The sequence below is a fragment of the Formica exsecta genome, unplaced genomic scaffold (assembly GCF_003651465.1).
Source record: "Formica exsecta isolate Colony F162 unplaced genomic scaffold, ASM365146v1 scaffold425, whole genome shotgun sequence".
Classification (NCBI taxonomy): Eukaryota; Metazoa; Arthropoda; class Insecta; order Hymenoptera; family Formicidae; genus Formica; species Formica exsecta.
This window is the reverse complement of record NW_021851492.1, coordinates 956,271-967,594: the sequence shown is the minus strand read 5'-3', so window position 1 is coordinate 967,594 and position 11,324 is coordinate 956,271. Positions and strand designations below refer to the sequence as shown.

At 32.4% G+C, this 11,324-nt stretch overlaps 2 protein-coding genes and 1 long non-coding RNA gene across 3 annotated transcripts in view; all 3 read left to right on the top strand.

The window, feature by feature from the left end:
• The first annotated feature begins 139 nt into the window (after nt 1-139).
• Nucleotides 140-1,845, top strand: LOC115240378 (ER membrane protein complex subunit 7). The gene is made up of 4 exons (XM_029815499.1): nt 140-451; nt 544-802; nt 887-961; nt 1,090-1,845. Exons 1-4 carry the CDS (start codon nt 252-254, stop codon nt 1,216-1,218), a joined length of 663 nt encoding a protein of 220 aa, XP_029671359.1. The 5' UTR covers nt 140-251; the 3' UTR covers nt 1,219-1,845.
• A 6,024-nt stretch (nt 1,846-7,869) lies between these two features.
• Nucleotides 7,870-11,324, top strand: part of LOC115240400 (DNA-binding protein D-ETS-6-like) — a 7,317-nt gene continuing 3,862 nt past the window's right edge. The window contains exons 1-3 of the mRNA XM_029815528.1: nt 7,870-8,012; nt 8,178-9,408; nt 9,517-9,768. Coding sequence (XP_029671388.1) covers nt 9,102-9,408; nt 9,517-9,768 — 559 coding nt within the window. The 5' untranslated portion in view covers nt 7,870-8,012; nt 8,178-9,101. The remainder of the gene's footprint in view (nt 8,013-8,177; nt 9,409-9,516; nt 9,769-11,324) is intronic.
• LOC115240401 overlaps nt 9,895-11,324 on the top strand; it is a 2,691-nt gene continuing 1,261 nt past the window's right edge. The window contains exons 1-2 of the long non-coding RNA XR_003884771.1: nt 9,895-10,362; nt 10,458-10,633. This is a non-coding gene — a long non-coding RNA (uncharacterized LOC115240401). The remainder of the gene's footprint in view (nt 10,363-10,457; nt 10,634-11,324) is intronic.

The window sequence follows — 11,324 nt, the reverse complement described above, 5'->3', positions numbered from 1 at the left end:
TTTGCATAGTCGTATAAACGTATGCATAAGGAAATAAATTGGTCCGTTGAGCATCGTCTTGTCAACACTCGACGTTGATTTATTGGTTCTAGAAGTAAGAACCAATCACGTTCGATTACTACTCAACGGTTGTCTCCTGAACGCACCCATTACCCGTGGACGTAGATAAATGTGAATAAACGTTGGTGACGTTAGTATACAGATGAGCGCATTGAAGTTGAGGTTATAACGATTATTCACTCGCATTCGTTATGAAGGAAATTCTGTACCTGCTTTTTATTTTTGCTAATTTACGCGAACAATACGTAATTGCGGAACATGAAGAGGATGTGTCTACAGATCTATACGTAATCGAGGGAAAAGTATTTCCCTGGGACAACGCTGCTTCCAGTGGATGGCAGCTCATGACGCATGTAATGGCTAACGGTGGTGAACATTATGGCTTTTTGAGGTATGATTATAATTATATATATATTTCGGCAGATTTATTCGTTTTTATATTAATTATCGTTTTTATTAATCGAATACATTTTATCATTCTAGGGAAGATGGCACATTTATAATTTCGAATGTACCATCGGGATCGTACATGATCGAAGTGGTAAATCCAAATTATGTTTACGAACCAGTCAGGGTGGAAATTAATTCTAAAGGAAAATTCCGAGCTCGTAAAGTAAACTTGATACAAACATCGCAAGTGATTCAAGTACCTTATCCGTTGAAAATGAGGCCTTTAGCACCGTTCCGATACTTCCAAGTTAGAGAGCAATGGCGGATGACAGACTTCTTATTCAATCCTATGGTAACGAAACATATAACACATAAAACACATGTATTTTACTACTTTTGTTACAAATGTGGCATTTTCTTCTTTTTTTTCTTTTAGGTTTTAATGATGGTTTTGCCACTTGTACTGATTATGATCCTGCCAAAAATTATGAACGACCCTGAAACTAGAAAGGTAAAACCACATCTTATAAGATATGGAAAAGAATGATTAATGATGATAGTTTAATACTGTCTATATAAATTACTATGATCTATGTAATCTATTTGTTGACGAAGTCACAATCTATATTCATTTTGTAGGAAATGGAGCAATTAAATAATCTCACTATTTATAATATGCCAGAAATGTCTGAAGTGATAACATCTTTTCTTTCCGGAGGAGAGAAGCAAAAATCAAAAGCTGTAAAAGCTGCTAAGAAAAGACAATAATTGATCTATTTATTGTCTGTAGATGATTGTATGTACATGTTTACTCTAGTCGTTAAAATATATAAGGATATCGACAACAAAAGCAGGACACCCTTGGGAAAAAGAAAAATGTTCCGATTGCTTGAATATTGTGTAAGATTATGATGGTTAATGTACCAAGTCTTTAAACTACAAGTTTGAAAATGTCAATATATAATTAGTTTCTTGTAGTTTAATGATAGTAATTTGAAAAGTAATTTTGCATTTTGCTACATGTATGCAAACAAGGGAACGATAAAACATCAACAGTGTTTTAATTTACTATTAGTTCTGGTGCATAATTGTGTGCATATACTTGAACTCCAAGTTATGTAAGACGGTGAAGGAAATTTTATAGAATAAGTAGAAGAAAACTGATATATGATGTATAATATCAGTCACGACAATGATATGTATGTAATATAATTGTTTCACTTTATATGATAATGACAGTCTTGCTACTCTTTCTTACACTGATCCCTTGCTACGAGGGTTATATTAATTCTGTCTTATATAAAATATTGCAGTTTCCATACTGTTACAATTTTGTAAATCATAAAGAAACAAGTATTTGTAATATCATAAATAAATAACAACTGTATCAATCCACATTTTAGTTTCGTGATTGTTACAAGAGAATGAAACAACTATAAATGTTCCACTTGCAGTTACTCCACTGTCTTGTAATATTATTAATATCAATAATTATTTATATCTTGCATATGTTACATCTTATAAACAAATATATGGAATAATATGCACAAGAACAACAGATACAAAATATTTAAAAAGAAAAATCGAGATTGAACAACTGTAATAATGTATTTCTTTTTTTTCTTTTAAGATATTTCATGTCAGAAAAGACATCTCAAACTTTATCTTAAAAAAAATTTCATCTATCGAATTCAACTCAGAATTTTAATAAAAAAGCAGGAAATGCGAAAAAGTCTATTTTTTGGGGGCTCTTATTGTTAGATGTACATATATACGACATACGTGAAATTGTGATTTCCGAAACGCGGAAGTTTTCTATTATAATTATATTTTTCTATAGTTTTATAACCGTTAAAATGTTCCTTCAATTTCTAAAGATAAAATTTTAATTATTAGCAGCATTAATTAATTTTTTCATGATTATATGATCGCGTGATGATAGAGATACTGTCACCTAACAGGTTTTCGTAAAACGTCATGAAAAATAGCGATTTTCTTTGCAATATTAGTTTTATAGAATACTAGAACAACACAGGCGCGCGCTTCTTTTACGAACATTTCCCAACTTTTTTAACTTTTCTTTCCGTATATACATATATATAAATAACCGTTTATAGCCGAAAAAACACTTTTCGGTACATTTGAAATTAGTTATTAACTGGTTTATTCCAAAACCTATGGAGCGAACTACAATCATTTTGATCTCATTTGAAAGATAATTTAATTTTGAACAAAAAGTTTCCTATAAACATGGGCCGTAAAAAAAAACCTCTGAAATCACGATTATTTTATACATTTTTACAAATATCAGGGAAAGTATGCGTTTTTTAACAAAAAGTACCGAAACAAATGTTGTAGAGAATCAAATTATCTTCCAAATGAGATCAAAATGATTGTAGTTCGCTCCATAGGTTTTGAAATAAACCAGTTAATAACTAATTATATTCCGATACTAGTCGCGATCGCGTTTAGAAATAGAATTTAAAAATATACGAAGCGTTTTGTACCACCACGTTACTACTCGAGTGTCGCCGTACGAATGATAAGAAGACCATACATGTAAACAATAGGACCGCTAAAGCCGAATATTATGATATTGAAAAGTCAATGCCAAAATATTTTACGTATACTCTATTATCATATTATATGTATACGCGTAGAATATTAAAGTGTATAAAGTATATATTTTAAATTATGATTAATTATTTATTGAACGATTGATGTATCACGAAGCCTTTCGTTATGTTAATTACTCGATATTGCAATTCGATTATTTAATTGCGCGATCTTAATTCGGATCATATTTACATATCGTCGAAAGTCGAACGAAAAATGTCGAACAAAATATATTTAAGTTGAAATATTTTTGAAAAAATAATTATTGCTTATAAGGATCGCAATAAAACAATAATTCATAATTTTGATTTTTTCTGTCACTTCGATTCTTGATTAAATGTGTATATACGTCACGCGAAATGCACGCTTCGAAACCTATCATAGCAATATAATTATATTTAGTTATAATATTAAATTATAATTATTATTTAAGATATGTTAAAGATAACTAATTATTAATCTTATTAAATTATTTCCCGATACTTGTCGTGATCGCGTTTAGGAAAAAAATTTAAGTGTCTCGCACTGCTATTTTACTGCTCGAGTGTCGCCGTGCGAATGATAATACATAGGGAAGGAATTTGAACATCTCACCCCACTACAATTCTATTCAAGTGTCGCTGTATGAATGATAACAAAGCCGTGATACATAAACAATAGCGCGCCAATGTTTACGTCGTCAAAGCCGAAAATCATGTTAGGTATTGCTAATTCGCTGCCGAAATATTTAATGTACTATAAAATATATATGCGAAATATTAAATTATATTAATATTTTAAATTATCAATTATATATTAAAATTAAACGATTAATGTATCACGAAGCTTATCGTTATGTTAATTAATCGATTTCGCGATTCGATCGTTTTATATACATTCTTAATCCAAATTTATCTAGATTGTCGAAAAGTCAAATGATATAGCATCGTGGACAAAATATATTTGATTCTATTTGTTGTTAAAGAAGTAATTATTGTCCGTAAAGATCGCAACAAAACGATAATTTATAATTTGGTTTCCTATTACTTTAATTCTTATTTGATTAATGAATAAATTACGAAATATATGCGATTCGAGATCTTTCGTCGCGATATATATAATTACATATTATTTATAAATATTAATTATATTATAATAGTAAATAATTTCCCGATACTGATCGCGATCGCGTTTAGAGAATGAATTCGACGGAGCGTCTCGCAAATCTATTTTCCTGCTCGAGTGTTGTCGCGCGAATAATAACAGAGTCGAGATACGTAAATAATAGCGCGCCATTATTTACGCCGCGCAGCCAAGGCTAAACACATGGTTGATATTTCATTGCCGAAATATTTTACATACTATGACCATAGATATAATATATAGTATATAAACCGAGTATTAAGGAGTGGGGTTCGTCAAATATTAGATAGAGATAACATATACTTTGTATCACCATTCTGTCTTCGTCTTTTCATCTCCTCTACTTTTCTTTTCTTATTAACGACGGCTTCTTTATCTTACCACGCGTCATGGTATAACGACGTAACGACGACGTAAACATTGGCGCGCTATTGTTTATGTATCACGGCTTTGTTATCATTCTTACATCGACACTTGAATAGAATTGTAGTGGGGTGAGACGTTCAAATTCCTTCCCTATGTGTTATCATTCGCACGGCGGCACTCGAGCAGTAAAATAGCAGTGTGAGACACTTAAATTTCTTTCCTAAACGCGATCATGACAAGTATCGGGAAATAATTTAATAAGATTAATAATTAGTTATCTTTAACATATCTTAAATAATAAAGTTGTACAAGAGAAATAGAGCGTAGGACAAAATATCTTTAAATATTGAAAGAAAAATAATTATTGTTTGTAAGGATCGCAATAAAGCGATAATTTATAATTTAGGTTTCTGTCACTTCAATTCTTACTTTGAAAAAGAATCTTACTTGCATTTTGTCGGATTGAGAATAATTTTAATGAATTAATGAGATTTTTGCGACTAAAATGACATCAAACGCAATATAAATCAGATAATTTTTAGTTAAACTAATAATACAAATTTTGATCAGATATTTAACTAAAAATTATCCGGTTTATGTCATGTTTGGTATCAGTTTAATCACAAAAAAATCATTAATTCATTAAAATTATTTTTAAGTTAAATTATGATTAATTATTTATTGAACGATTGATGTATCACGAAGCCTTTCGTTATGTTAATTACTCGATATTGCAATTCGATTATTTAATTGCGCGATCTTAATTCGGATCATATTTACATATCGTCGAAAGTCGAACGAAAAATGTCGAACAAAATATATTTAAGTTGAAATATTTTTGAAAAAATAATTATTGCTTATAAGGATCGCAATAAAACAATAATTCATAATTTTGATTTTTTCTGTCACTTCGATTCTTGATTAAATGTGTATATACGTCACGCGAAATGCACGCTTCGAAACCTATCATAGCAATATAATTATATTTAGTTATAATATTAAATTATAATTATTATTTAAGATATGTTAAAGATAACTAATTATTAATCTTATTAAATTATTTCCCGATACTTGTCGTGATCGCGTTTAGGAAAGAAATTTTACGGAGTGTCTTGCACTGCTATTTTACTGTTCGAGTGTTGCCGTGTGAATCATATAACACATAGGAAATTTATACGCAGAATATTAAATTTAGGAGTATCTTAATTTATAGATTAATTATTTATTTAACGATTAACATATCACGAAGTCTTTCGTTATGCTAATTACTCGATCCTGCGATTCTATTGTTTAATTGTGCGTTTTCAATCCAAATTATAATTAAATAATCGAAAAGTTGTACAAGAGAAATAGAGCGTAGGACAAAATATCTTTAAATATTGAAAGAAAAATAATTATTGTTTGTAAGGATCGCAATAAAGCGATAATTTATAATTTAGGTTTCTGTCACTTCAATTCTTACTTTGAAAAAGAATCTTACTTGCATTTTGTCGGATTGAGAATAATTTTAATGAATTAATGAGATTTTTGCGACTAAAATGACATCAAACGCAATATAAATCAGATAATTTTTAGTTAAACTAATAATACAAATTTTGATCAGATATTTAACTAAAAATTATCCGGTTTATGTCATGTTTGGTATCAGTTTAATCACAAAAGTTCCTACTTGCATTTTATCGGTTTGAGAATAATTTTAATGAATTAATGAGATTTTTGCGACTAAAATGACATCAAACGCAATATAAATCAGATAATTTTTAGTTAAACTAATAATACAAATTTTGATCAGATATTTAACTAAAAATTATCCGGTTTATGTCATGTTTGGTATCAGTTTAATCACAAAAAAATCATTAATTCATTAAAATTATTTTTAAGCAGGCATAATATAAAAGTTTTATTTTCTATGGTAATATGACACATATATACTCGTAAAATACTATACCTATGTAAAGGAATAAGCTCCTCTCGCATATAAGAAACTTCAAGATTTTTTGACAATACGTCATCTCGCTTGCTCTTTACTCATTCTCGCTCTCGCTTTCGACGACATCGGAGACCTTTACTTATCTATAAAAATTTATCTATAATATTCAAAAATCTTGTAATAAAAATTAAAACATTTATGTTTTATTTTAAAAAGTAATTTTTTGAAAATAATTTTAATGGATTAATGAGATTTTTACGATTAAAATGGCATCAAATACGATATAATTCGAATAATTTTTACTTGGATAAAGAAAAAAACTTTTTATCTAATTTTTAGATTTGTATCTAATTAAAATTTATTCGAATAATGTGGCGTTTTTTTGTCATTTCATTTCCAAAAATCTTATTAATCAAACAAAATTACGTTCAAAAATATAAGAAATATAAGAATTTTATCAAAGTTTTTATATATATTCAATAAATACGCTCTGTTTGACATTATTTTCGCTCCGAAGCGTTTAATGGATAAATGAGGGCGAAAAATCTTTTTCTTCGAGCGAAAATGGCTTTAATCGGAGAGTATTTATATTGTCATGTGTTTATTTTCAAAAGACTTGTAGTATTAATTATGTTATTGTTCTAATTACTTATGTTTATATAAATTTGTATATATATAATCGCTTTTAATGTGCATCGGTGCACATTAGTGCATTCAACTAATTTTATAAATTAAAAATTAATTAAATAATATAATTAATAATTAATTAGTTAATTATAAAAAGCTATATGTATATAAATTAAAAGCATAATTTGATATTGCTTAAAATGCTTGATAATTTTGTTTCGAAAATAAGAAAAAAGTGAAAGCAATTTATTGTAAATATCTTCTATACGTTATATTTAAAAATTAGAAAAAAAAATTATTAAAAGAATTGATTAAAGAAAATTTATTTTTTACTTATGCGTGTATTATACATAAAAATACTTCAATAATAACTTATTATCGCTGGCTGTAGTATATACTAAAATGACAAAACATCAACTAATAAAACGCGTGCAACTAATAAAACATTAATAAATTTATAATATTTCTTTGCATTTTTGATCCACAATTATGGATTTAGCACGGACACGCACCAACCGGCTGTTTTACCGTGGCACCGAAAAGTGAACCTGGCCATGTAATTCCGCCGGCTCTAAAATGAATCCAGTTGGCGCTACTGCATTAGCTAGAAAAAGCGTCTGCCAAAAAACGACGGCGTGGACCCTCTCAGGCGTCTCTCTGATACTTATTACGTTTATGGGTAATTATAACCTGTCGCATTTCAAATAATTTTTCGCGCAAGCAGATTATCTGTAATAAATGTTAAACCGTCTCGTTCGCCTCGCATATTATTTCAAGTTGTTACGTTACGTTTCAAACGACCGTTAATAAACGCAGAACTCGAGTCAGTTACGAAGAAATATGAGAGAAATATTCTCGGAATATTAATAGTCATAACGCACAAAAAACCAGCTGGCATTAGGTAATCTATACATCCGCTTTCTAAAATGACTAATACATATTTTTTTACATTTGCGTCCATAAGTTTGTACGCGAATTAAAAAAATGTATATATATATATCTATAATCTACAACAATCATTATGCTTTCATATGACAAAATATGTGCGATCCCTCTTTATTTACAGAAATACAAAGATTGATTTTTGTCACTGAAATATTTCCTCGTATCGCGAAATGAAATCTACCGAACGTGACGATTTACGATAGAGGCGAAAGAATAAAGATCGGGAGAAAGATGTGCGATACGTTTATTAATACCAATGCGGAAAAAGCCGTATCCTCTTAATCACGTACCGGTGGGAATTGGCAAGAAGAAAAGGAGAAAAAAAGACGTAAGAATAAGGATGAGCAATCGGGCGTGATTCAGCGGTCGACGATGCACGGACCCGAAAGCAACTTGATCGAGAGTGGCTGAGCTGTACGGCTTTTAATTCCGGGAATTCATATTTCGCCAATCGAGTCCTCGGTCGCCGCGTGCTTGCCTGGCGAGGCCCGACCCTCAGCCTCGCTCGTGATTTCGTTTCATTTACATCGACGACGATGGCTAGATCGAAAGATCGCTTCGACGTAACGGTATGTTTTATTACTCGATATTACGCACGTTGTGACAAGATTATATCGCGAACGAGAAAACTAATTGGAAACGATCGATTTCGCGTAGATAATCAAATAATTGTCTAGATATTCGTAATAATAAGTGTAGAAAAAAAAAATGCGGTTTATATGCAAAAAAAAATACAAGTGCAGCATGAATGGTGTAAACGAAGATTTGAGAAATTCCTGAAATTTTTGGAGTAATTAAATATATGTGGTGCCAAAAATGACAAACCGATTTTGACTTGACGCCGAATTTGTATATGTGCGTGGAAATGTGTTACGTTAATTTGAGTCTAATCCAGATAGAGAATTTCGAAAGTATCTTGTTAAATCTTGCGGTTTCGTTGGAGAAGATCCTATTTCCCAGTGTGGATGAGTCAGCCGATGGAGTTTGGTCGACGACGATTAACGGTGAGAATTCTTCTCTTCGATATCACACCTGATGAAACAAAATGGCAACGACGAATTACGAAATTGTGAAAGAAAAGCGCAAAATCTATCGAGCGATGAATCAAGATTCGGATACCGTATCGGCTGAAGCATCTGGCTCAAGATCGAGCTTGGAATCAGAATTGAGATCGAAACGTTACGATAATAAAAAGGTATCATCGAGCTACAAACAAACTCGTTTGACGCATAGAACGGATAACGCTGAAGTCGTAGAATGCGTAATCGTATCGGAGAGCAACGAAAAAAATGATGACTCCAACAATGAAGATGCCGATCACTTGGAGTCCGAACGAATCATGGTGCCATCCGGTGAATATCTAACCGGCGCTGAAATAATGACGAACTGCATCTTAAATTTATGTATCACGGCCGAGCGAGCGAGAAACATGTCTCGATGATTTCGGATTCGTCTTTCAGATCCGTCCGAATGGAATTCCAGCCACATAGCCTCGTGGATCTCGTGGTGCGGCCGGACATTTTCTATAAGACCGATCGCTGCGATATTTCCGTCGACCGGAAAGGAATTGCTGAAATTGTCCCTGCGAGATTGGCAGAATATCGGCGGCGAGACGGGAGGTCGCATTCTGGCGCGACACTTGGGCTATCTTCATCTACAAGCGACCGGCATATATACTCCCGATTTATTGCAAGAGGATGAGGATAATGCTGGTGAGTCGAGTTCGATATATATTAATAAATTCAAGAGTAAGTTTTCCTCTCCTATGTATTAGATTGAATCTTTCATTATCAATTACGTTAGTGTATCGCGGAAAATAGTGTATGCAAAAAATATTATACATATAAAGGAGGAGAAAGATATAAATAAATCTAACAATAAAATAATTCGTTCTATAAATCTAAATGATCTACGATAAAGCTTAGAAAAGGTTAATAGAGGTCTTGGAACCTGTCAGGATTGGATGGAGAGTGACCGGAAAAGGCTAACCGTTCCCCGAGGACCGATCCTGGTCCGACTCGAGCTTATCTAAAAGCTTTAACGATGGCTGCGATCTATTACAGATAAACGCGGTCCAGTAGAAAAGTAAATACCGATATCGTCGAGTGTGGATAGTTTCGTCGGAAATTTTCTTCACGTCGCGTGACCTGAAGGGAAAAAGCAAACTTGAAATAAAAGTGTGCCGAAATATCCGTGCATTTTCTCGATGTGAAGTTGAGACGATTGAAAAAGAAAATATCACAAGATTAAAGAGAATTGAGAGAATACACAGTTTAATGAAGACTGAATTACGAAAAGGCATTTCGGTGGGTGAAAATATTTTATAACAAAAACATTCCCGATTAAAAATATTTATATGATGATAATAATAATAAATGTATTCCGATATTTTTCGATATAGAATTGATCTCGATTGTGCGATACATAGATGAGGAAATTACGAGAAAATGAAACGAAGAAAAATTTCCTTTTGTCTATACTTGCTCCTTTTTATCGGAGCACAGATTTTTCGAGCACCCCTCTTTGGATGCGAAAGAAGAAAAGCGAAAAGTGAGAGGTAGCAGGAGTCGTGGCAGCGTAAGCCTCGGAGATATATCGTCCGTTTGAATAACGTTGCAGCTTTCTCTCTCTCTCTCTTTCTCTTTCTTTCTCTCTCTCTCTCTCTCTTTCTCTCTCTCGTTCTCTGTGTATGTGCGTCGGCCCATCTCACCCCGGGAGCAGCCGTTTATTAAACGAATCAGTGTTATCGCGGTGAGAGAGTCCTCATGAATAAACCATCGAGTGTTTAGGGTAGCGGAAAGGTGGTGCCACGAGGGGTTACGAGCTTGCCGCGACCCCGCGCTTTTACCCCTCTTTCTGCCCTCCTCCTTTTGGGGGCAAGCTCTAACGGGCTTGGGGGTGGTAAGCTCACCGCGGGGCGCGACTATATTGTTTTCGTGATGAGCGGCAAACATTCTCTGGATCTTCAACGTATACGGGATAATTTTACGCATCGTGCATCTCTGCCATATATCGCTGCATACAGCTCGTCTCGCGATACGTTCGGAATTTACGGCGTGCACACTTTGTATTGCATATATAACATGTATCATATGTATAATATCAATATATTCTCTAATGTGAATCCGTTCGAACTTGCCCTTCGAGCTCTCGGTGTGTCGTTTTTAACATAACTGTCAATATATTAAAATGGAACCTTTTACGTATATCTCGTTCTCGTATATTTCGTCGAATTTACATTTGTAATATATAAGCGATATATATTAAA